The sequence below is a fragment of the Mauremys reevesii genome, linkage group 6 (assembly GCF_016161935.1).
Source record: "Mauremys reevesii isolate NIE-2019 linkage group 6, ASM1616193v1, whole genome shotgun sequence".
NCBI lineage: Eukaryota > Metazoa > Chordata > Testudines > Geoemydidae > Mauremys > Mauremys reevesii.
Window position 1 is genome coordinate 107893304 of NC_052628.1, and position 27534 is coordinate 107920837.

Genomic DNA, 27534 nt, shown 5'->3' on the forward strand with positions numbered 1-27534 from the left:
ACCCATGGTTGTGAGCCACTTCAGACAGCATGAGAGCACCTCTGAAAATCTCACTATCTGCATCTTTAGGCGCCTAATCCCCTTTGAAAATCAGGCCTTAAATGACTTTGGTCACAAAGGAAATCTGTAGCAGAGCAGTGACTTGGTATCCCAAGCTCAAGAACAGTGCCCTTACTACTGGACCATCCTTCCTTTCTGGAAAGGAGAGGATTTCCCAGATTAAAAGCATGATCTAAAATGGGAGCCAGCATGTGCCTCACTTCTCAGATACAGTAACATTATTATTTATTAGGCCAACTGGTGCCATAGTTCAAACACAGAAGCAACAGCAGGAAGTTTCATCCATTCTCTTCACCCATTCTATCAAATAAAAAGCAACAAAGAGTCCTGTGGCACCTTATAGACTAACATGTATTGGAGAAAAGCTTTCGTGGGTGAAGTCTGACGAAGTAGGTATTCACCCACGAAAGCTTATGCTCCAATACATCTGTTAGTCTATAAGGTGCCACAGGACTCTTTGTTGCTTTTTACAGATCCAGACTAACACGACTACCCCTCTATCAAATAAGATTCCCAAATCATGCGCTTCTGTGGGCCGTCAGTCAAAATCCCTCCTTATCAATTGAGCTAAAGACCTTCCTCAGCATCCATTGACAAGAGGTGACTGAACCTAATGGATTCACCTCAGGAGGCATCTACTATGAAGTCACTTTTCTCCCTCCCACAAAGCTGGCTTGAGCATACGCTAAAAATAATTTAAATGCTTTATCGGAACTGCCCAAACACCTTGAGTCTGCAAAATTAGCAGGATAGATTTGTGGAAAGAGACTCAGTGAGCAAATGAACTGTAGGGAGCCACCTGGAAGGAGTTAAAAGTAGGGGGAAGGGGAGGGAAGCAGGAAATGCATTTGAAAGAAATAACATTTCATACCTCAAAGCTATGTTCATTTTCTTGCTTTTGCTGCTTCTTCCTCCATTTCTTTTCCACTCTCTCATCTCCATGTGGTTTCCTTTCTTTTCCGTTTTTCTCCTGTTATTTTCTCACTCTTTTCCCCACCCCCCCCACCCCACTAGCACTTGCCCTCCCTTCCTTCAGTGCCTTACCTAATGCCCTTCTCTGTATTCTGGTTTGCCGACACTGATTGCCCTGCCCCATCTCTCTGTTACTCTCCACTCTCACCTCTTGGAGTCTCGTCACAGAACCACTCCACCGTCTCCTCCTTCCATCCCTCCCCTCCCCAGAGGCCTCTTCCCCTTTCATCTCTGGTCCCCACCACCATCCCTTCCCTCCTCCACTCTCTGCACCCTTGAACCTCCTCAAACCTCTTCCCCTTCATTCCTCCTTCATCCTCTGCTACAAAGAGCCCTTCCTATCCTCTTTCCCTCACATTCTGTCCCCTCCCTCCCACAAACCTGCCAGCCAGACCTCCCACACCCTTCCATCCTTCCCTCACCCTCCACATGCTACTCCCAGACCCAAGCTACTCTCCTGCTTCCCCAGAACTGCTCTTCCAGCTAATGCTTCTTTCATGTGAGTAGATAGATAAAGAATGAATGAATGAATGAATGAATGAATGAATGAATGAATGTGCAATGGAGAGACCAGTGTGAGGGTATGTGATGGGTGGGTGGGGGAGTGCACACCCTTTCATCCTCTCCCTCTCTCCATCCATCTCACAAATGCACAACTCATTTTCCCTTTCACCCTACCCAGCCCATACTCAATGGGTGGAGAGAAAGAAAAATGTGGGAAAGCTTGCAAATAGAATTGCTAGGCATTTTTCAAAGAACCTTTTTTTTCACCAAAAAATGCCAATTAATCTAAACCAAATCTGTCTGTGAAGCCGGGTCAGTTTCAACAAATGTGTTGATGTGACAATTTTTTTTTTTGAGGCGGGGGGGGGGGGGAGGTTGAAATTGTCAATATGCCCTGTTTCAACACTTTCAAGCCAGAAAGTTGGTTCTTCAAGTTGAAATAGCTTTTCATTTTGAAATTTTAGTAAATTCAGACAATATATCAAACAAATTTGCAGGATGAGAAAAAATGACTCCCAGGAAGCTCTATGTGTGGGTAAGAGAGTGAGTGAACTTAATTGTACATTTAACAAGATGGAGGAAGTCCAAGAGGAAGAGAGAACTGGAGCATGTTTGAGCAATTGGTGAAGAGAGACACAAGGGGTCAGGGGGCTTGAGAGAGCGATAGGTAGAGAGAGCAATAGTGAGTGAGTGTGACAGGTGGAGGAAATGGACAGTGTGAGTGAGATCATGCACGTCTGCCTGACATGTAGAGATGGAGTCAGAGCCTGAATTGAGTTAATACTTTTAAAAATGCAGGACATTGCACCTAGCAGTTCAGTATTTTCCTGGGCAGAACCCTCCTCTTTTCCCATATCTCTACCCTCTTCTTGTTTGCCTCCCCACTTCTGTTTGGCTGCTTGCTTCCAAGTGCCCTGTAGTCACGTCCCAATAGCTCATCAGTACACGCTCCGCCATGGCTTATGGGTACTTCCATCACACAGCAGCTTTTCTCACTTCTGCTTGACTTTGCTGATCATCCTTGTAATCAAGGCTCTTTTCATTTTCTTTGGCAAATCACCATCTGCAGGGGGGGGAAATATAGGGTGCAGATCCAAAAATGGACTTTTCTGTAGCTTCCCACAACCCTTGATGAAACCCTGTTTATGTCTAAGGATCTTAATCAAGGCAATTACCTGGCACAGGATAACTGGCTCAGCACTCACTTTTAGTGATTTACTTGAACACCAGCAAGATTTGGAATTGGATGCAAAATTTCACTGAGAGGCCACTGTGCATGAGCAAGGCAAGTCCTGCAGTGCCCGTGTGTCCTGCGTCTGATTGTTGTTGTTGCTTGTTTTTCTCTTACAACCTCTGTTATGTGTACTTCTCAGCATTCTGCATAAGCTGCTCATGTTCTTTTTTCTAATCCACATTGTGCCTTGCTAGAGGGAGTGCATGCTCTCACAACACGAATAAGATCTTATACCTTTCTTCTCTCATCACAATAGAGTGGGAAGAACAGCCTGCATATCTCATGTCTTCATTGTTTTAGATCTATTGATGGAAGCAAAACTGACACCAGCAGCCAAACCCTGAAATAGTAGTCAAGACTGTATGGTTCCCTGATCAACTCCTCTTAATCCTACAGGAGATTTGATCGGAGGGGAAAACCTACATTCAGAGGTAAGCAAGAACCCTAGAATTTTCATCTGCATTACATATACAAGAAACCTAGAGATATAGAGACTAAGGGCTAGTCTACACTTACCTGCCGGGTCGACACGGTGAGTTCGACTTCTCGGAGTTCGAACTATCGCGTCTAATCTGGACGCGATGTTCGAACTCCCCGCGCACTCCGGTCGACTCCGGTACTCCACCACTGCAAACGGTGGTGGCGGAGTCGACCTTGGAGCCGCGGACTTCGATCCCGCGGTGTCTGGACGGGTAAGTAGTTCGAACTAGGGTACTTCGAGTTCAGCTACGCTATTCACGTAGCTGAACTTGCATACCCTAGTTCGACCCCCGCCCTTAGTGTAGACCTGCCCTATGTTGTAGCACAGATGTCGTTGGTCTGACCAACTCTGTTGCCAACTGCATCTTTTAAAGATTAAATTCATTTTCAAACTGAAATAAACTAAATTCAATACCCTTCAGAGATACCTATCGTAAGCTTGGAAAAGTATTCACTGATTAGTGTGATATAATACTTTCACTCAGGTAATCTAACAAATATCTTGGCCTATAAAGGTTCTTAACACTGCACACCTCATCAAAGGGCCAAGAGATCTGAAAGCCTTTGATACCTCTATATTACACTTTGCTGTAAAATTTCAGACGTGAAATCCTGACTCAATGAAATCAATGGCAATTGATTTTTGTTTTGTCATTGATTTCTATGGGGCTAGGATTTCACTCTGGGTGAGGTGCCCAGATTTTTAAAGTGGTCAGCACATTAGATGCACTACAGAGACACAAATCAGCTTTTGATATGGCAACTGTTTCAGAATGACATCATGCCTTTCCATCTGGAAAACAGGCCAAGTCTGAAAGAGGACTAGGAGACACTGAAGAAGACAATGGGAAAATTGGTTTATTATGAGCACTGAGTGGGATAGCCAGAACTAGACATGGTTTTCCTATCAGGACTACTGGAGAAATTTGCCATGGGTGAATGTTTGGCTAAATTTGCTTTTACTGATATCTCAAACGCACACACAAGACACCCTGAGATTGAAAATTGCTCTGCTCAAATAGTTTACAGAATGATAGATGTTATTTAGTACCCATTGTCTGTGCAGAGGCCCAATCCCTGACTGAGGTCTCCAGGTGCTACAAATAATTAAATAAAAATAGAGTAGGGGCCAGATTCTGCACCCATTGACTTCAGTGTAAGCAGAAGCAGGCCCTAACTCAGGGTGGGCAAACTTTGGCCGCCCGTCCTGCCCAGCCCCTGAGCTCTTGGCCCAGAAGGCTTTTCACCCAGCCCCTTCACCACTGTTTCCCCTCGCCCGCAGCTTCATCTCGCTCGCTCCGCCACTGGCACAATGCTCTGGGCAGCAGGGCAGAGCTCCTGGGGCAGTGCAGCTGCAGAGTCTGGCCTGATCTAGTCTCTGTGCTGCATGGTGGCAGTGGTGGCATGGCCTGGCTTCAGCCGTGTGGCGTGGCTGTAGTGCCGCCAGCCACCAGTGCTCCAGGCAGTGCGGTAAAGGGGCAGGGAGTGAGGGGGTTGGATAGAGGGAGGGGAGTTCAGGATGGTGGTCAGGGGGTGTGGGTGTGGATAGGAGGTCAGTGGGAAACAGGGGTCAAGGGGGAATGGGGGCAGGGATCCCGGGGGTACAGTCAGGAAGTGGGGGGTGGAATAGGCAGCGGGTGGCAGTCAGGGGCAGGGGTTCCAGGGGCAGTCAGGGAACGGGGGGGGTTGGATGGGCCAGGAGTCCCGGGGGGGCAGATAGGGGGTGGGTGCTGGGCCACGACACCCTCCCCTAACCGGCCCTCCATACAATTTACGAAATCCGATGTGGCCCTCAGGCCAAAAAATTTGCCTGCCCCTGCCCTAACTGAAGGAAATTCTCTTTGGTTCACAAGTGCCCCTGAGTGGTAACTCCTTTCTCATTGCTGTATACAAGTACTTTTAGTGATAGCATGATATGGGGGTATTTGTCATTTTTTCTTTCATACATTCCTTGTATTGGAACAAATTCAGCCCTGGTGTAACTGGGCACAATTCATTGTTTGTCATGAACCTAAGCCTTTTTTCAGTTTTAGACTGAAAAAAATTCCAAAAACTTTTGTAGAAAAGTTCAACAAAAACTTATTTCCATTGAAATTATTCATAGGAACAAAAAGCATTTCCCAACAAGTTCTAAGCTCTGGTCCAATCCACACCAGGGAGCTACAGATGCTCTCCGTACAACCCGTCTGCATCCCCATCTCTCCTCATCACTTAAGTCAGTGACCCTACCCAATACATGCATGATGGTTTCACCATAAACTACTCACCAGCCTGCCACAGTCTCAAGATTTTATCCCCATTTATTCATTAGTGTCCCACCTCCATCACCATGTATAATTAAATATATTAAATAATTGCTAAGACTGGAAAGTGTCACTCTACACCTCTACCCCGATATAATGCGACCTGATATAACACAGGTTCGCATACAACACGGTAAAGCTCTGACATGCTGCTCTGAGAAGCATGTTAAGGGTGCTGGGCCGGGGACGAGGGGTTGGATAAGGGGAAGAGGGTCTTGGGGGCAGTCAGGGGCTCCTCCCCCCAGGCCTAGGAGGCAGAAGCTGTGGGGGGCAATTTGGGGGCCCAGCAGTCCCAGACTGGCCTGGGGGATTAGCGGGGGGCCAGGAGCAGCCCGCTCTGCTTCCCTCATCCTGGCCCCAGCCGTGTCGCTCAGGGGAGGGAGTTTGGGGGAAGGGATCCCCCCTCATTCAACGGTGGTAGGAAGCGGAGCAGCCCAGTCCCAGCCCACTCCACTCCGCCAGCTCCCAGCTGTGGCGCTCCACTTCCCGCTGCAGGTGAGTGCAGAGGACGTCCTTTCCCCAACCTCCCTGCACTCACCGGTGGTGGGAAGCAGAGTAGCCTGGCTCCAGCCCACTCTACTCTGCCAGCTCCCGGCCCTGGTGCTCCGCTTTCCACCGCTGGTGAGTATGGGGCGTCCTTTCCCCAACCTCCTCACACTCACCAGCAGCAGGAAGCAGAGCAGCCCGCTCTACTCTGCCAGCTCCCAGGCATGGCGCTCCGCTTCCCACTGCAGGTGAGTGCGGGACCTTCCCCCATAGCGACACGGCTGGGGCGAGGAAAGCGTAGCAGGCTGGGGCTACGTTGCTTCGTTTCCCGCCACAGGTGAGTGCAGGGGGCATCATTTTCCCAACCTCCCCGCACTTACCGGCAGCGGGAAGCAGAGCAGCCCAACCCCAGCCCGCTCTACTCTGCCAGCTCCCAACTGCACTGCTCCGCTTCACACTGCAGGTGAGTATGGGGGGGCTTCCTTTCCCCAACTTCCCCGCAATCACCAGCTGGGAGGTGGCAGAGTGGAGCAGGCTGGGGCCGCGTTGCTCCGCTTCCAGCTGCTGCCGATGAGTGCCTGTCAGGGGGCGGGGGATGTGGATAGGGGTCGGAGCAGTCAGGGGACAGGTATCAGGGAGATTGGGTAGGGAGTGGGGTCCTGGGGGTGATTAGGGACAGGGGTCTCTGGAGGGGGTGGTCAGGGAACAAGGAACGGGGGCAGGGGCAAAGCAAGTTCAATATAACGCGGTCTTACCTATAACGTGGTAAGATTTTTTGTCTCCTGAGGACCGCATTATATCGGGGTAGAGGTGTATTAATTGTGAATCTTGACAAAATGGGATTAAAATATAAAATACAGTTGAGATTAATGTTTTATTTAATATATAGTATAAAAAGAAAAGAAAATTTTCTCCTTTTGTTGAAGGCAGAAAAAGGCATCTGACTGTGTTGGATAGGAACACTGACTTCATTATATCCTTTGTTTATTACACAGCCTCAAACAATGATGGTTAATTAACTAACGTCAGTGGCTAAATTCTAATGACTGTCTGGGCACAGGAAAAATTGGGGTGAAAACAGAGATGCAGTAGTTGAATTTCCTTAGCAATATTTAATTACCTTAGAAATATAGGACCCGAGTCTCATTTATACTGCACCCATTTTAAGGCCCTTTTATACTGCCAGAGTAGTGGAAAAGGCAAATAAATGAAAATTAGGCCTACAAAGCTATTCATAATCCTTGTGGAATAAACTTCCTAAAAGTCATAGAACTGTAATATCTTGACAGTGGTATTGCACATGATTAATTTTAATTAGTTAATGGAGATATCCTCTCTCCTAAAACTGGAAGGGGCCTTGAAAAGTCATTGAGTCCAGCCCCCTGCCTTCACTAGCAGGACCAAGTATGATTTTTGCCCCAGCTCCCTAAATGGCCCCCCCTCAAGGATTGAACTCACAACCCTGGGTTTAGTAGGCCAATGCTCAAACCACTGAGCTATCCCTCCCCCCTTGATATAGAAAATAGGATTAAAATAATTATATTCTCTCTACCTTCTTCAATACCAAAGCTACATTTGAAATGCCCTCCCTGAATTGGTTCAGAAGGCCACTATCCAAAGTCAACCTCTTTAAAATGCCCTTCTACCAAGGCATCTACAAGTAGTGAGTCAACCATATATTAGAATTTTAATCATTGATTTTTCATATCTATTAAACCAATTAGCTGTCCACGTGACTTCACTTGGTCACTATGTAATATCATTAACTGTGACCACTGCCCTTTCTCCTCCACTCCCTTTTTACCCTAGAAAATTTTGCCCTTTCTTTACATCGTGTGAAATTAGGTCTCGGTATTGCAAAGACTTACACATGTGCCTAATTTTAAGGGGGCTAGTCATATACTTAAAGTTAAGCATCAACATGATTCTTTGCAGGATCAGGGCCTTAGGTTATAAACTTTTCATGGAGATAAAAGAATAAAGAATGGCTTTTGCTCACCTTTATATAGTGAGAGAAGACGGACAATATAAAGTGTTTTACATAAAGTTATATATTTTGGAATAAATTCTTCACTTGTTATCTTGGAAACTCCTCCATTGACTTTTTGCCAGATTACCAATATCAGCATGCCACTTTTTCTTTGTGCTATGAAGGAACAAATATTTGCACAGATTGTTAGTATACTTTTTGAAAAACTAAAAAGAAGCAAATATTGGGTTGCCAGAGGATGTGGAGAGAGTTAATTTTCCAGACTCTGAGAAATAGTCTTTGGCATACAGTTTGAAACAAAGATATTTTTGGCTAATTCCATTAGAACATACCAGATGCTTCCTATTTGGTTTAATATTGAATAAACCCAGGTTTCTGCTCTCATGCTGGATGTTTTGCTTTAGACTCAACAACTGTTGAGTCCAGACATTAGAGCAATTAGCAAAAATTGTCAGGGCCTAGGTTTCAGTACACTATTGCAAACAAATACACACCCATTTATGTGCATGCTTATGGCATGTGTGGTTAACATGTGGTTTGCATGCGAATAGGGCTAGACAGAGACCTATGAGGCTATGTATCAAATGCATGCACAGTGGTCATACTTTGGCATGCTGACCCTAAGGGACAGATTTTTGAAGGTAATGTACTTTCCAAAATAATTTTGCAACGGGCCAAATTCACCTCATACATTCAGATATGAAAATCCTATTGAAATTCATGGGAGTTGCAGATGTGCATGTGTGGGTAGGACTTGGCAGAAGACTAGATGCAAATTTGCAACTATAAATACAAAGAAGGCTGATGCTTGTCCCATTGCAGACCACTGTTCTGGTACTAAATGAAACATCAATTGTACAATGCTCTAAAGTATTTTGTCTCTATGGGCATATGTCTGTAGTAGGAAAACTAATATGGGCAGAAATAATCTTGAATGTGCATCAGTAGTAGGTAGATTGAACTCTGAAATAAAACTCAAAGAATTCATCTCTACTGGGTGATAAATTTCTTTAAAAAGAAACTATGATTTTGGGAGTGAAGAGAAGGGAGAGGAATAATTTAGACCCAAATGTGGTTATTACTGATAGTGACATGAAGGGGGGAAAAGAGAAAACCAGATTCTCTTTCCCAAAGTCAAATCCTAAACTTAGCATTAAGTCAGACAAGTCTATTGTGTCAGATACTGATAAGTTTAGGCTTAATCATGGACACATCTGTATATATACTAAATATAGCAGCTGAAGACATAGCCATATATCCTGAGGAGAACACCTCAGACCCTTATGATGAAGCTGTGTGAAGTTGTAAAGAGCAGGACTGATCCCTTAAGGGACTGACCAATATAACTTTTTGTCCTGGCATTTTTTGTAAATTGGGCTTATTGAGGATCACATTTATGTTAGTTTATCCCCCCAAAAAGGAACAAAGGAACTTAGAAAGGAATGGGGATAGGGAGAGAAATGCAAAGAGGCTGGGGAAGAAGCAAAGATCAGGAGAAAGATTTAAGGGAAAGAGAAGGAGGAAGACAAGAGATGTGTCAGACACTTCATGAAGTCTATTGAGGATATCACTAGTGCTATCAATTTGACATGAAAGTCACTCAGCTACCACAGTGATGGGTGGAGTATAAAATCCTTGGTAGACAGAAACAAAGGAAACTGCCATATTGAAACAGGGAGTCCAGTATTCTGTCTCCAGCTGTAGTTTTATCTATTTGCTAGCTCAATCTTGTTATCATTGCAATTAAAGAGAGTTTAGCAGTCCTTCATTGGGATGGAAGTGAGTGAGAGAATTGAAAAGATGGAAAAAGTAGGGAAGGAAGAAAAGAGAAGTAAAAGGAAGAACTACAACAAGAAGAAAGTTCTGTGGCACCTTATAGGCTAACAAACGTAATGGAGCATGAGCTTTCGTGGGTGAATACATGCATCCGACGAAGCGGGTATTCACCCATGAAAGCTCATGGTCCAATACATTTATTAGTCTATAAGGTGCCACAGAACTCTTTGCCGCTTTTACAGATCCAGACTAACACGGCTACCCCTCTGATACTTAACAAAAAGAAAATAACCTACCTGTAGTGCCTGGCTGGAGGCATGCATGCAGAGGATGCAGAGTAAGAGATCACTGTCTTTTCTACTAGTGAATGACAAACCTTGTTCCTGCACAAGAGTTAGAGGTGGATTAGGTCGAGCCATGGGTACATCTGTATTTACACTAGATACAGTGGTTGTCATTGCAGAGTCAACATTTTCTCAATGGCGCGTTTACCACTCCTGTACCATACATAAAAGAGGCCCATACTCTGAACAAGTAAGTAGAGTGTTCAGGTTGGAAGCACTAACCGAGAGATCAAGTTTCTATTCCTGATTCTGTTATTAATTCAGTGTGACCTTACAACTCCTGAAGTGACCAAGAAGGAGTACTGCCAGGTGTGCTGAGTTCTATTTCCTGAAGCCTCTTCCCAGTTGGCAGTAGCTGCCATTCCAAACATGGCCACTAAAACAGCCAAATTCAGCCTATTTAGGGCTTTGTAAATGAGGATCATTACCATGCATTAGAACTGGAGCTGGATGGGTAGTCAGAGTAAAATTTGAAGTCTTGGTGTGATGTGTTCTCAATGATTATTTAGTCGTAGTGACAATAATGTGCTAAGCACTTTACACAACAGACAGGAATATTCTCTGCCTTGAGAAAACTGCCACGAGGACACAAGTGAGAGCTACAAAGAGTACATTGGGGCGGCGGGGGGGCGGAAGATGATCAGATAGTGCTTGCTTAGTTATGCATCTGCTTGTTTCAGGAGTATGTAGGTGCTGCGTGCCAGCCAGGTTTAAGTTCCTTGGAGTTTCATGGTTCTCTCTCTCTCTCTCTCTCTCATATAATACATTATAATGGTTTATACATGGGATGGGTGGGAATAAAAGCATGGACCACAGTGATTAGATCACTACCTGGGGGTGGGTAGGTGAGTGAATGCAATCTCCTTCACATTGCACCTAGACTCTGCAATCCCCGATTTTTGAGTATCTACCAGAGTATAACAGTAGATAGGGCCATACTATTTTAAGCTGAAACCAGATTAGATGGAAGTGGTGCTGCTAGTTAAGGGGAAAAGCTCTAAGGATGGTGTGTAAATTTAACCAGCCTTTGTCCATAATGGTCTTGCAGTGATTGGATCAATCACTGCTTCTGGACTCCTAGGTGGCAGCTGTGACATGTAGTGTTTTATCATTTTGATTGGCCTGGAGGTTCCAACCCATCCTCTCCAACAGAGACCTCACATGGCAAAACCTTTCGTAACTTCCAGGCTAGATTACTGCAGCATGCTTTCCTTGATCCTACTTTTGAAAGCTTCTAGAAGTTCCAGCTGGTGCATAATGCAACAGATCATCTCGAGTGGAACTAGTCATTATGACTATGTAATATTAGTGCTCCATGCTCTGCACTGGCTACCTATTCACTTTCAGGAGCATTTCAGGGTGTTGGTTATGAACTGTAAAGCCCTAAATGGCTTGACATCCAATTGTGAGATGTTTCCTCTTTCTTTATGTCCCATTACACTCATAGGATCCCAAGAGCTGCCCTTTGGAGATGGGTGGAAGGAGAGGAGTAGGAGGTGATTAGGCATTTTGGGGAGGACAGGCAGTTGAACTACTAGTTTCCATCATCCAAGATGTTCTGATTTTTATTCTATTCTATATAGGTTCCTATACTGCCATCATCACCATAGTATCTGAGCCCCTTCCAATAGTGCATAAAGCATTACACATTTTTTTCCAATGTAGGATTTTGTTTTCTTTTTTTCTAATATACCTACTGTTCTGTGGGTACATTAAAGCAGGCTCAAAGTAGTACTCTTTGCACATGGAGCGGAAGGTGGTAAGGTTTGTGATGGCCCTTTGTTTCTCTGGGAGTTCATCCCACACCCTCAGACTGTCCCATGAGAAAGCTCTGTCTCCTGAACAGATGAGCTTTACCCTTGTGGTAGAAACTTCCATTGTGCCTGAGGATTAGAGAGCTGTCTTCATTCCAGAACTTTAGGCAATATTCTAGGTATCCTGGGTCCAGGTCATTGAATGCCTTGAAGAAAAGGACAAAGATCTTGAACTTTCTATGGGAAGCCAGCATAGAGAGGAGAGAACAGGTCTTACTTTCTCACAGTAGCCTGTGTTGCTGATGAAATGCACTGTGTGTGGGCACCTTCAACCAAAGGACAATGCATCGTGGCTGTATATTCTTCAAAATGCTTTCCTCTGTCTACCTGCATAACCTCTCTCTTTCTCAGGTTCCCCTTCAACCAACTGTTCTTCGTCCACAGTCATGGGACTAGTGGTATCTGGTGAAGGATAGATATAGCTGCGATTCCTTTCTTTTTCCCACTCTTCCTTTGCTGCTAGTTCCATATTGAGTTAAGGCAGAAGATCCTTTTCTCTGCCCTCCACAGGCCTGGATCCTATTCCCCAGACCCTTGATCAGCACTGCTCTTGTTAGAGCTGGCTGGAAAAATGAGATTTTATCCCACAGAATTTTCATGAGAAAGATCCTAATTCAAAATTTTCCCGTAGGAAAATAAAAAAAAGTCCATGGGAAAACTTCATATGAAAGGATGGAAAGGGGAAAAAAACAACAACAACACGTTTTTCCAGGGTGGAGAGCTAGCAGCTGAAGTTTGGAAGACAGCAGCCATTAGTGACCACATGGCAAATACAAAGGAAAACGCGTTGTGTTCTAGGTTTAGATGACAATACACAAATTAAATTAAAAACAAATCAGAGGATGTGAATGTTCACATTACATACGGGGAATATCTATTAGACGCTACTGTTTGGATATCAAGTGCCCTTTTAGATCTAGAGAGATGAGTGGAATAAACATATGCTGGGGAACCAAGAGCTACTGAGTTCTAATCATTACTCCAACTCCATCTTTGGCCTTGGGCAAGTCTTACCTCTCTATTCTCAGCTTCCTCATCTGGAAACTGGGGTAACAGCCTCTCTCACATGGGAATTGTAGAGATTAATTAGCAGGTGTTCCTAACATGCTTTCAGTGTAAGTGCTAAGTACTAAATGTACCACCACAAGAATCTTCCTCAAATCCTTTTCTTTTAAATGGGTAATTTTCACTTCAGTTAAATATGGTTCAAAATATGGAAAAAAGTTCATTATTATTCAGTTGAGCTCCTTCTGCCTGGTGCTTAGAGCCATGCTGATGAGCACCAGCCGTTACCACATCAGATCCACTTCAGCCAAAAGCAGAGTTTCACTAAGATTGTGTTCATAAGAGTCACAGTGGCAGAGGGTTAACTGACCCCATCAAAAGCAGCCAATAGGAAAACATGTCACAGGGCAGGGCTAAGGGGAGGAAAAAGATAATCAAAGTGACAGAAGGCAAAGACCCTAAGCTTGGCACAGACATCAAAAATATCCCCCTGTAAAACACAAGGAGGTTTTCCCTTTCTCTCCTGGAGTTTTGGAGAGTCTCCCTTTCACTTTGATTTCAAACAATTCAAAAATCAAACAAAGGGGAAGCTACATACAGCTGGTCCCCAGGCTTTTTCTTACCTCAAGGAAATCTGGCCCAATATTCTGTCTTGCCAAATTGATGAAGAGTGCATAGTCAGAGCTTCGCCCTACTGTTCCTTCCCTGTTGTCCAGGCAGGCTGTGGTTTTCTCAGGCATCTGGGATTCCTCTAGGCTTACAAGAGAGATTCTCCCACAACCAGCTGTCTGAAGGCTGCTGCTTCCTTTTTGTTTCCTGTTCACCTGCTGAAGCATAACATTCTGGAGAGTTTTATAGGATTGAGCCTATCTGCAGGCCCTTCCCATGACCGAGTGTGGCATTTGCACTTCCTAATCACATTAGGCCTTTCAGGTGGGAGAAGTAATAGAAAATAAAGGAGAGGGAAATAGAAGGTCTTATAGGATGCATTAATAGGGGGAAAAAGTAGGACTAGAAAGTGCTCATGTTATCAGACAGAGAAACCAGTTGTTTGCAGCTGGTGGTGGATTGTGATACACATTTAACAAACATCATGATTAATTTCACCGTTAGAACTACATGCTCACTCTTTGGCGGGGGGAGAGGGGGAAAGGCACACGTAAAGAGATTAGCACTTTAAAATTTGTTTTTATGAGACCTGAAACCTCTCTAAGACAATTTAGTCTCCTGATATTGCTAAAAGGTGCTTGTGATCAGAGTGCCAGACTGAAGCCTGAACTGTTAGCCAATGGAGCAGCAATTTTTTTTTAACAGAATTAGCCTGCATGCCTGATCACTCCATAATCCTACAGCTAATTTAAAAAGAGGTCTAAGCTGCTTGTTTGTTTGTGGTGGTGTGGGTTTGTTTTTTGTTTTGTGTTCTGAGAGAAAGAGAAGCTGCCAACTATTTGATTTCAACACATTAAAAGTAAGCAACAGCTTCCACTTTGAAACAAATGCATTTCCTTTTCCAAACACCTGCATTTTATTATCTGTCCGACACAGGCACTGTATGTCATGTAGGATCTAAAAGCATCACTGTTATTACATTTTAAAGCCATTTATTCCATTGGTATGTAACACAATGTCAGCCATTATGGCTGGAGAGCTGAGAGTTGTTTACTGAGATAGTTATTTCTAATTAGTCAACCTCTTCATCTACATTCCTATAGAGACAAATACTACCCACCCATCCCGCAGCTATTGGGGAGGAAGAGCATGCATATCCAGTGATGTTCAGCTACAGAGCAGGCACAGCATAGCGAGCCCACACAAGGTGACCTCTTTCCCCACTCTATGGGATAGTTAGCCTTTCACATCACCTCAGAGAGGAAATTTTGAGGTGCACCAGGTGAGAGGTAGATCCATGATTATACAAATCTACAGGTCACTCTACTTTTCCCCTTACGAGGATCTCCCAGGATCAGAGAAGGAGGTTTCTATTCCCTCCTAACTCGTACAGAATTCCCCCTTGCACAGACTGTTTGCTCATTCTTACTGTGCTGGTCTCAGGATATGGCACTAAGGTCCTAATCCAACTCACAATGAAGTCAGTTGGAGTCTCTCCATCAGCTCCAATAGCATTTGGATCAGAGCTTTAAAAAAAGAAGAAGAATGGCAAACCAATCCATCAACTGTCTGCTGACACCAATATAGCACTTCCAAGCATAAACACTGAACTATTCAAAGAAAAACTTCTGAGACAGGGGAATGAAGAAACATGCAGAACAATTTACTCTCCAGTCTAGGAATTGGTGGTTACGCATGTAGAGGTATGCACATTATCTCTTTACTAAATCTGAAAGCTGCAATTTAAACAGTACTATACTTAGTACCCATAAGGTTATATGATATGGGAAAGAATACTGTACTTATTTCAACTTATTTAAAATGCACCCCTCTAAAGCTCTAGATTTGTAGGCAAAATATTCATACAACACCCAAATCGAACCACTGTTCAAATGGACAGATAGGGCTCCCTATTTTCAGCAGTCACCACTGTGTGCAGGTGAGGTACTCTGTATGGCTGATGTCAGGTGTGCAGTCCAAAATAACAGAGTCTTGCTGACTTCAGATCTGCCACAATCTTCTGTTTGACTTTTGTTGCCAGTAACTGTATGATCTCATTTTGACTTGTTTTTCCAAGGTAGTGGTGTGTGCACATTTCTTGGGTGGTGACTATTCTTAGATGCTCCTGGAGTACAGCATCAAACTCAGCCATCAGCTCCACAATTTTAAGGAAGTTTCCATTGTTTGGCACATACAGCTCTAAGTGCCACGCAGTGCTAGGTTTTGGGTAGCAAACGTTCTCTAAATGGCAATCATCTATGGTGGCCTTTAAACTTAGTCTCATCTCAAGCTTTTTCCACCTATGGAATGCTCTCTGGTGATTTGCTGCCTTCTTATGGCATCCAGATTTCTAGCTAGATTTTTCCAGTCCTTTGTTCCTGTAGAACCCAATGTGACTGGAACATTAGACTGGAAGAGTTTTCAACAAATACAGTATGCAGCATTCTGGGTTTTTTAGTACATAAGCCATGGCCTCTCCACTTTGTCACCATTGGGGATTTCACGCCAATAATGCTTTGGATGGAAACTTCTATTTTCATAGTCTTTCATAGTCTTTCATAGTCAATGACATTTTTCACTTGCTGTGGCCCATGCAGTACAAGGAAGTCCCTCAGGCTACTGCTCAAGTGGGTCCACAGTCCTGGATCATCTAGACTTACGGAACTAAACTCAGCAGCAGCTGTTTCTTGCGCCTCCACCACACTCTCCTCTGATCTACACTTTTCTTCAGGAATGTGCAAGGTTACATCCATTTGAGATGGGAGATATGGATGCTGCAGTAGCTGCCAGGTCACCTGCACTCTGACTAACTGGAAGATCAGGCATCTCCTCACCACTCAGATCCTCACTGGGGCCAGAAGGCTCACCGTGAACATTTGTGTCTATGTATCTCAGGAGAGCTCCTTCCTACTTATATAGAAAAGCTTCCTTTGCTTTCTTTCTTTTTCTGAATGCTGCCCCAGAGGGGCGTTTTCTTCTTTCACTCATGACTGCTGTTCTGTGCCAGCTAGAGTGGCTCTCAACACTCAATTGAAAGAGACAAATAAGCAGGCTCGTAGCAGGGTCTGAGTGAGGGAAGATATCAGTGTCTTAAGGGCCTAACTGGCTCCTACTACTTCAGTTGACTGCCTGTTCTCCTCAAGTGGGTTCAGGGAAGCAGCAGGAAACAGGAAGCTCCCTGAGAAGCTAGTCTAGAAGAATCAGTCTAGGTTCCTGGGGGTGCTAGAGAGGTACATAAGAGGCTCCTCCTCCTCTCTCCCCCTGTAGCTCCTGCTGCTTTCTGTTATGCCCTCTCACCTTTTCTCCTGCCTGCCTGTTATGTCTCTTGTGCCCTCCTTCCTCCACCACAACACTCCACCGTGTCTGTGCATCTAGAGCAGAGAGAATACATATGCGCCAGCAGCAGACACAATTTTCTACACACTGGGTCCTAGTGGTGCCCCCCACAGTCTGGTACCTGAGGCGGCCGCCCCAGTTCGCCTCATGGTAAGGCCAGCCCTGATAAGGAATGAGTAAGTATCTACAGAAATAGGCAGGTAAGTGGGTAGGCCCATTTGAACCAACACCAAGCATGGAAAATTTCCGCTGTCCAGAAAGTTATGTGCATGTCAAATGGGATTTGAATAGACGTTTCTCTCTCTGTAGCTCTTTTGAACCCCACAAAGGGAAAGATCAGTGGAGGAAAGGAAGCTAGTATAGCTGAGAGGGTTCTTTTCCTGGGCCATCTCAGGGGATGGGGCTATCTTCATTGCTACTCAGTGCTCCCATTTTATCTGTGTGTGGGAGGAAGGGAGTGCAGAATTTGCTCAAAGTTTCCCCATACTGTTGCCTGAGTGAATCCTGAGCAAAAGCATTCATTTCCAGCTCCACAAACAAATAGAGCAGGATGTAGACCCTCCTGGTCTCTCTGGGAATTAGCTCCTTCCAGGTCCAGAGACCCCTTCTGCTGCTCATTGCACGCCCTACTGCTGTTTTCTCAGTCTCTGTGCTTCTTCATCACTTGGCCCACCAGCCAGGTCACTGTACATGTTTCTCCCTTCTGGGGCATCAAAGTCTTCCCATTCACTGCCCCTATGGTGCCACTTCCCCAGTGGCTGGCAGGGGAACCCAGGCCCACCTTTTACTCCAGGTTCCAGCTCAGGAACCCTCTAAATCAGCAGCCCAAGTCTGCTGTCTCCTGGACCTTACTGCTTTTCCCTGAGCCCTTTCCTTACCTTCTGGCTCTCTCGCATCTCTGCGTTTGCCAGCCTCCCAACTTCCTCTCCAAGGTAGTAACTGTAGCCTACGCTCGTTCTGTGGCCTGCAAACAAACCTTCCTTCTCCCAGGGAGTGACTGCAGCCTATTTCCCTGCAGGGTCTCGCTGCTATTAACTCCTTGCCTTTATAAATGGAGCCCAGCTCATTCCTCCTCAACTGGGCTCCCACATTCAGTCAGGGGATTAAGCCACCTGATTCCCCTCAGACGTGGCCTGCCTGGTTAATTGCCCTCCTTCTTAGCCTACATTAACCCTTTCAGGGAAAGTGTGGGGTTAACACCCTATCACAAACCTTAATATACTTTAATGTAAAGAGAAAGAATATATCATAGTGTGTACTAGTACCGTATAAGCTCTCATGCCACAATAAACTTACGTGGGCCCAGAGTTCCATCCACAACTCGCTCAGTGCAACATTGGGATTTAAAGGTTTTATGGACAGGAGTTTGGGACATATCATTACTTGTAAATAGTGAAGCCATAACTCTGTTTTGTAGGGCAACCCAGAAAAGCAGCAGTAAACTCTTTATACCACACTATCATACACACACACATATATATGTATATTATTTTTCAGTATATGACACTTTTTTTTTTAAATTCTCCCATCTTTAAATTTATATTACCTTAATACCAGATGTCCAACTGTTCAGGTAGAGAAATAGAAGCATTGGCATTAATACACTCAAGAACCACTAGTATAGGAGATAAATTAACCCTGGTGTTGTTCAGTCTCTCAGTAAAATAATCACTCATCTGTGTAAGCTGTTACTGAGTACAAAGCCGGTACTTTTGCACAGGCACACTTATTTTATTACCAAAGCTAAAAATGCTATGTGACCGCTTGAGCTGGAAAGCTGCTTTTGGCAATGGCAGATTTACATATCTGTCTCTTATTAATGCCATTGAGAGTGGAGCATTTTTGTCTGATACAATCAATACTCCCCAAGATTTTTTACTAGACTTTAAATCCCTGAAAAGAAAAAAATATGTATTTCAATGAAAGGGATGAAAAAAGTTGATTCCCCATGTGTGACCTTAGAATTGTATTTATAGTCGTGAAAGACACTTTCATGCCTAGATTCCATTGTGATTGTCACATTAGAGACATATAGATGGCCAAAATTGCATGTATTTGTTGCTGTCTTTAATTATGAGATGCCTTAAAACTGATGTAAAAAAATATTCCTTGGAAAACACTAACCATTTTCCATAGGTTATCTATTCTAAATACCTCTTGTCAAAGACAGTCACTTAAAAAAATCATCTTGAATCTGGCAAACATTGCATGTCAGCTAAAATTTAAAAAGAGATTATGGATTTTAGTTCATCTTTTATTAATCATTCCTCAAACTAGGTGTCATCCCTTAAAATAAAGGCCAATTTATATTTATTAGATTTGAGATATATTTATGATATGTTCATGCAAGGCTATTCTAGTTTTATAACAGAGTTATATTGAAATGGCTGGAAACCGGTACAAAGTAACAATTTATCCTGACAGATGTGACCTTATCAAGAAAATAAGGATCATACTTTTCATTTAAATGTTCAATGGCACAGAAAGCCTGTTGTTGTAGATTGCTGATTCTGTTTATTAATGGAAAACTCTATTCATGGACTAGTATATAAGAGAAGCTAGATGTAGGGGACTATATATATCTATATCTATATCCATATATAAGCAAAACTACAATTGGATCCTGAAACCAGAATGCTTAATTGCCAGGTAGCCCACATGAATATATATCAAGGGTATGCAATTACAGGACATAATTCTAGCTTCAACAAATATAATTCATCCAAAAGTTAAAGAACCTCCCAATTTTGTTCTTTTACTTGTGTTATATTTGGACCCAAGCAGTAAGAAGAATCTAAACGAATTTTTTTCCCCACATCTGCATCAGCAGAACCTATTTTGCTGAGATTTTCAAAGGCACATATGACAGGCACCTAAATCCAATGTTTCCCCTTGACTGTCTTTGCTACAAACCAGTCAATCTGTGAAAAAGCTAACACAAATATTTAATCAGAAGGTCACACTTGGAAATCAATAAATCATTCTGACTAACTAGTAAGAGACCTGCAGGTGATAATGGAGAGTGTCAGGTACTTGTAATTTGATGTGTCAGCAAAGAAAGCTAATGCAATTTTTGGCTGTGTGCACATCATGGAGCACCATTTACCCAGTGGTGATGAGACCACACCTAAAGTACTCACCAAGCCAGATAATCTGAAAGTGTTAGAGAAGGGGACATTAAAAGCTTGAGATGATCTCGCCAGTGAGGGAGACTGGATTACCAGGAGCTCCATTCCTGTAGAGTTTAGAGGCTTTGCAAGGCTTAAGCCAAGCTAAATTCTTGTGGAGCTCTTTATCTTTTCAGCAGTGGCGCTCAAGGTGTGGAAGGGGGCCTAGATGGGTCCTGAGCAAGGAGAAGTGGAGGAAGAGACAGTTACACAGAGCTGCTACTGAAGCTACCAGCCACACTAGGTTTTGTGCCTCCACTCCTGTAAAGGTTAGATGCACTAGCTTTCAGCAAGTGTTTCTAAGCTTCTCAAGATCAGACACATTGTGCTAAAGAAGCCGGCCCATGCTCTGCTTTTCTTTTTGGATGCAGGTAAACCCTGTGGCACATTTAGTTAACTGAACAATTTGTACCTGTAACAACAATCAGTGGTAAAACTTTTTTTTCCCCCAAGTTTTCCAGCCCAGTTGTGCAAACCAAAGAGGTCTGGATAGTATAGAGAAGGTTCAGAAATGCATCTGAACTTTAGGATATTTAGCTAAACCAGAACTCCAGACACTAATGTTTATTCATCCTGAATAATGAAGAAGCCTGTTGTCCCTAGTTATAAAAAAACAACAACCCTCAAAATATATAATCTGCATGGCAAGCAGACAGGTTTTTAACACAGTTTCTTAGCGCTGTGTAAATGTTTTTCTTTAAAGCATTTTAAGTTAGAGAGTCACCTTATGGACTAGTTTTGTCTGCCAAATTTAATTGTTTTTCTTCCTCAATCTAAGCTGGTTTTGTGCAATACAAATATAACACACTTTATAATGAATCACATTTTTCTTTCGGCTCTTGTAACTCAAACCATGGGCTCTTCACTGAGAATTCTTTTCTACATGCTCTGAGGAGTTCAACCCTGGAAACAGACCCTCGGAGCATTCCATCTGATTGGAACTGCCACAGCATGGCATAAAGAGAGAGAGGGCCTCAGAAGCGAACATGTTCCAGGCCAATTAGGTCTCTACAGATTATCACTACCACCTGCGTTTGCAAATGAAAGTGGATGGGAAGTTAGAGCAGAGCACAAAGCACAAGTATTATGTTCTCACATCGATCTGCCCTATTCAAAAGGTAGGTGACTATATTACGTACTATCTGAAGCTTCCAAATGAGAGCCTCAAGTAAAATGCTAAGTGCATCATGGTTGTGAGAAACCGAACTAACTGCCATCCAACCTCAAACTTCCATTCCCCACCAAGCTCGTTGCCAAAATATCCTACTTTCAAGCTTAACTATCCAAAACCTATCCTAGACCCTGTGCAATCTCGATTTGGACCAGGAATGGGTATGGAAACAGCATTAGTTGTGCTGATGGACCCTTTTGTGTTGTAAATGGATGGAGCGTAGACATCCATTTTTACACTCCTGTACTTAGCAGCGTTTGGCATAGTCACAGGAAAATAACTCATTTGTGCAGGAGACAAAGCTCCCTAAGGGTCAAGTCTGGGTTTGGGGAATTCAGGAACTAAGCATCACCTCGATCCTTTCTGTTCCAAATGCAAGGCACACTTCCATGAGAAGTCAAAGCACACAGCAACTCCATAACCGCCACCAAATATCCACACCCAATTTTTCCCCCTGAGGAGAGAAGAGGAATGGAAAAGACACCATGTGACAGATGCTAGTCACATTGCATAGTGCATCTCTTCAAAGTCCTCAGATACCATAGTGACAGGTGTGCTATAAAAACCCGACCAAGGTAGTAACTGTGGAGATGATTACCATGGAGATCCTCACTCCCCACCCACTTCTTCAGAATTTTGTTAAGGATTCCTGAACTAGAAAGGATGCTGTCGTCACGCCCCTTTTACACTCTCAGGCCCCAGGTGTGGGGAGAGGATGAGCTTCAGGAACACACCTCTCAGGAATCTTGCTTTTTCTAGGCCATCAGGGTTTGCAGCTGCTGTAGCTATATCGCTGAGTAACAAATATCCCAAAGGTACTTTGCCCCACACACACAGCCCAACATCCCCACACAAGAACCATATCATCAATCCCTACTCCACAATGAATGTGTCACTCTGTGGACAGGTCTACACTTCGGAATTACTTCGGTATAACTACATCATTCAGGGGTGTGAAAAATCCATACCCCTGAGTTATACCAACCTCAGTGCTGGTGCCGACAGTGATCTGCCAGCAGGAGAAGCTCTCTGCTGCTAGCTACTGCCTCTCACTGAGGTGAATTAACTATGCTGACAGGAGAGCTCTCCCCCGTTAGCCTAGAGCATTTCATTAACGTGATACAGCAGTGCAGCTGTGACGATGCAGCGTTTTAAGTATAGACCTGCCCCAACTTTGATTTCTCTATCCCCTTGAGTCAGCAAGCCCACCCTCCCTCACCTACAAACCCCAAAACACCACATCTTTCACCAGTGAAGCAAAATAGCCTTGATTCTGACCATCAGTAGGTACTGGCGTGCCATATGTTGCTTTAATGTTCTTCCGTGAGCAGCTTCGGAATCTGTGCCAAAGTTAAAAAAATGCATGTTAAAACTTACAACTTTTCTTCTTATTTAGCTATTGAATCGTCTCTTGCTTGTATGCCTGCAAACAGCTCTTTTCTTACTTAATTTATATGCCACAGTGTCACTGGAGAAGAGAGTCATTAACGCATATTTAGATACAACGTGCCTAAACTCCTCATGTCATAATAATTTTAGTATTGCTAGCAAGCCTACCCTTCCTTTCGGAAATTAAGTGCCATTGGATTTTCACACTTAGTTTTGTTTCTACTATGGGTGTCCATTTTGCATAAAGTAAACAATCTAATTCTCCTTAGGTCATTTTTCTTTGTCCACTTGGAGAACTTACAGTTTTGCCTTGTTTCACCTCTACATGTGTTATTTTCAAACCCAGCCCAAGGTCTTAAGGAAACTGAATTCTCTGATACAGCAGTCTGGGCTCCGTCACCGCAGTGGAGATAACTTTATATAAATAGAATGACCACATTGAGTTTGCTTGTCCTCCCTTCAACGTTGTTGACAACTCTAATTAACATTCCTAGGAGTTACCCAAGATACACACCGAGAAGAAACTAAACCCCTAATTAACTGGTCTGAACTGCTAGGGCCAGTTTTCAAAAGGTTTTCTTCCTCCCCAATTTCTCTCTCCATTAGGTGATTTCAATCCTCCTGTTTTCAGAGATGAAGGATTCTTCAGAGGATGAAGCAGGTGTTTGTAGCAACAGCAGCCCAGCAAATACGATGAGAGCCAGTGCATAGTCCATCATTTACATTTACCTAGGATGATGGAGTGTAACTAGCAAACAAGAATAAATAATAATAGTAATGATAATAAAAACCAGCAGAAAAGGACTGAATATGTCTGCTAGTAAGCAGGTTACACTATACTTCTGTTATTCCAGAAGCCACGTGGGCTGTATACTCAATATCTGAACACTACATAACACATATATGCACCCACAAAGTACTTAATAGGATGAGATTGACTTTTCGATGCAGGTCTATAGGACATATTTCACTGCTGATTTTGAAGCAGAACTCCCCACTGAAAACAATAGTGAAAATCTTTACTATTTTAGCAATACCTAAGGGTCACAACTGAGTTCCTGGCCTGTTGTAGTGGGCACTATACACACACAATGAGAGACCATTCCTGCCTCGGGGCGTTTATGTTCTAAATACAAATGATAAAACAGATTATTATCCCCATTTTATAGGTGGGGGACTGAGGCATGCAGAGATTAAGTAATTTGCCTAGCAACACACAGAAGGACTTTGAGAGAGCCACAAACTGAACCCAAATATCCTGAGCCTCAGTTCAGTGCCTTAACCACAAGATTGTTCTCTCTGACTGAGCTTCACAGTGCATAAATTCCTTTGTGGAGCTGGATCTTAGTCTCCCAATCTGTAAAATGGGAATAACAACACTTCCCTACCTCATAGGGATGGTATGAGGATGAATGTATTAAAGATTATGGGGTCTTGAAATACTACAGTAATGGAGGTCATTAAGTACCTGTCTAAGATAGACAGAAGTGGCTCTACATTGGCCTCCAATAAAGGCGATCATGGACACTATCATAAGGTCTAGTAAGCCACTGTTCTACATTGCCTACCATTTACAGTCAGGTCACCAGAGTTTATTTACAGATCAATATATGTACACCTAAAGGGAGGCCAAAATAATTATGTAAAGATGCTACTGACAGAAGGGAAAAAAAATCCTGCAAAAAGAAACAAGGATAAGAGCCCAGTTCTAAAAATATGAGCATTTCACAACTGAACCGAGGGGTTTTACCATACCAGAGAGATGGGTGTGCAGTCAAGGTGAAAATGGGATTGTGAGGGATGCAGGGATTGTCCAGCAGCTACAGCCCATTAACCCAAGCCACTCTTCTGCATTATGATTTTTAAAAATCGTATACTTAGAAACCGTTAAGCATAGAAAAACCAGGTGTACCTAAAATGTTTCCCTTTATATCCTGACGAACAAAAAATGGTGATATACAATGAACAGTGGATAAGGCATATATACATGGTGTGTGAGAGCCATTTTGTGTTAGCTGCTCTATTTGTTCTACTCAAGGACCCCAAATGATATGAATGGACATTTTGTGGACAGAAAATAAGACCCCCACAAAATGCAATATAAAACAACTAAAAAGCAAAACAGACTTCAACAGAGAAAGCATCATTGTAACTTGATCAGTTTGGCATTCTTCTTTTATTGTGTAGATTCAGGATCCAATCCCACTGTGCTGACATCAATGGAGTGTCCTATTAACTTCAATGGGGTCAGGAACATACTCTTAATAAACTGATGCGAGAGAATGGTCATCTGCTAGACTAGGATATAAAACAGACCAAGTGATATTTTTCCCACCATTACAAATGAGAATAACCTCCAACAATATAGAAATCCATGCAGGGAGGTCAAGATTCATATACATGAAACTGTGTATCTGTGACTAACTATGCATTACTCTTCCTGACAAAATTAGAGATAATGGGCCAAATATGACACTAGATGTAATGCCTACTGGCTTCAGCTGGAGTTCTAACTTGGCGACAGAGTGCAGAATTTGACCTAATTCACATTTGTCCTTCAGAACGAACCTATCAAGCCATTCATTAAGTAGGACCACATAAAGCAGACACTATTGTTAAGTTTGTGGGTAGAAATTATAGACTGAAATATGGACTAAGCACCATTGATTTAGACATTTTAGGACAGAGGCAGACAGAAATAAAGAGAGTTGACATCTGCTTCTTGAAATTAAACTCATTCATGTGAATGTTTTCCAAAAATAAGTATTTTAAGCACCTAAAAGTGCTCAAATTCTGGCCCATTGAAGTCAACGGCAAAACTCCTATTGACTTCAATGGGGCCAGGATTTTACCCATTGTCTCTTCCCCAAAGATCTTACAGGGTAAATAAGACAAGATACAAGACATGATTGCAACGCACAACGCGATGGAAATAGCAGGAGGGAAAAAAGATTGTTATTAATGTATTATTAATTATTATAATTTATTATTATAATTTATATTTTAGTAGTGTTTAAAAACCCCCAACATAGATCAGGTCATCATTGGGGTATATAAAACACACAATAATAGTGCCTACCCTCAAGGAGCTTACAATCTACATAGAGAAGACAGAGGGAGTGCAACAGGAAGTGTTCTATTTTATTAAATGAAAATAAGGAATAAAGTTTCTAGGCATGTCTGAGTGTTCTCTGAGAAGCATTACATTGTGAAAAGAAGGGAGTCAGGCAGACCCTAAAGCACTAAAACCATAGCAAAAGGTATTTGCCTATCACAGGGCAAAATTTCTTAGGAATAAACATTTTACATTCAAACTTCTAAAAGGGAACTTCCCCAAAATTGAAAGCAATGCAAAAAAACAAATGAACCAGTCACAGAGTCACTCAGGTTAATTATGGGTGCATTTAACAGTTTAACACAGTAGTTCTCAAACTTTTCTACTGGTGACCCCTTTCACATCTCAAGCCTCTGAGTGCAACCCCCCTTATAAATTAAACACACTTTTTTATATATTTAACACCATTATAAATGCTGGATGCAAAGTGAGGTTGAGGTGGAGGCTGACAGCTTGCGACGCCCCATGTAATAACCTCATGACCCCTTGAGGGTCCCGACCCCCAGTTTGAGAACCCCTAGTTCAACAGCTTTGTACAATTAAAAAAAAAGATTCTTGTCCTCAAACATTGCTGACTAGCTCTTTTACCTAAAATCTATACATTTCTGTGATCTTCATAGGAAGAAAAGGATCCTGTAGTTATCATACACAAAGCCACTTTACAGAAGGAGAATAGAAGAAGGTTGTGAACTGTGATGAGAAATAACTTGGTTAGTCTTTTAATTCTATTAGTAGGCATGGGAAATATTTGGCAGGAACTCATCCATGTTGGCTATGTATTCAATTCACATTTGCCACTGTACATGGGCATTTCAGACCTTTGGACAAACACAAATGCTGAACATCCACTACACAGAGTGGCATGCAGTCTCCTGATCAGCCAAGTTGTGTTTTGATTGACAGAACTGTGCTTGGTCATTTTTGAACGACTGTGGCTACCAGTAATTTTCAGTCACCTCACCAGCCTGCTCTGTATACATGACCTGACCTGGTCACTGACGAATATTTCCCACAATGTATACAGACTGGAAGAAGACAGAGAAGATATGGTGCCTTGAGGCTGATGTGCCTCATCATAGACAGATGTGAGGTATAACTACCAGCCTCCTGAAATAAGTTCATCAGCTAAGAAAAGAAGAAATGAGACTTGACAACATTCTTGTCAAGAGAATTGATAGAAAAGGCCAAGCTTTTGCCACATGAGTTCACACTGATTGTTGCTTGAGGCTTTGAGAATGATGAGCAAGTGGAAGCTTTATCAGAATATGTTAGCCACTTATATTCAATTCATGAAAAGGCTGACAGAAGAAAAGTCCTGAATACTCCAGAATGCCACAGGAACTGGGCAAAAGTCCAGGTGCAGATCTTCAGTTGGTATAAATTGTCATAACGCTACTGAAGTCAATGAAGCTATAACAATTTACAGCAGATGAGGATCTAAAAATTCTTTCAGTGTGAAGCTGAAAAACAAAAGTAAAATTTCACCAAAAAAATCAAGAAAATATAATGTAAATTGGAAATATCATTAACATTCCCGATTTGGCAAAGCAAAACAGAGTTCTTGCTATAATCACTTATGGCAAAAATTTGAAAATCTTTTATGGCCAAAGACTTTTTTTTTCAAATCTGGCAGCAACAGAAAGACAATTTACACATGTGAAATGTTATTCAATTATGTGACCCCCACAGCCTTTTTATTAGTGGGTTACCACAAACATGCACAATCTCCACAAACTGATAGCATGAGAAAGTTCATTAAAAATTTAACCATGCCTCTTT

At 42.9% G+C, this 27534-nt stretch overlaps 1 protein-coding gene across 1 annotated transcript in view; it reads right to left on the bottom strand.

Annotated features, from left to right (window-relative positions):
• Positions 1-8072: 8072 nt before the first annotated feature.
• LOC120407304 overlaps positions 8073-27534 on the bottom strand; it is a 47893-nt gene continuing 28431 nt past the window's right edge. Inside the window, exons 4-6 of the mRNA XM_039542813.1 lie at positions 13592-13810; positions 10102-10188; positions 8073-8185 (exon numbers count right to left, since the gene is read on the bottom strand). Coding sequence (XP_039398747.1) covers positions 8162-8185; positions 10102-10188; positions 13592-13810 — 330 coding nt within the window. The 3' untranslated portion in view covers positions 8073-8161. The remainder of the gene's footprint in view (positions 8186-10101; positions 10189-13591; positions 13811-27534) is intronic.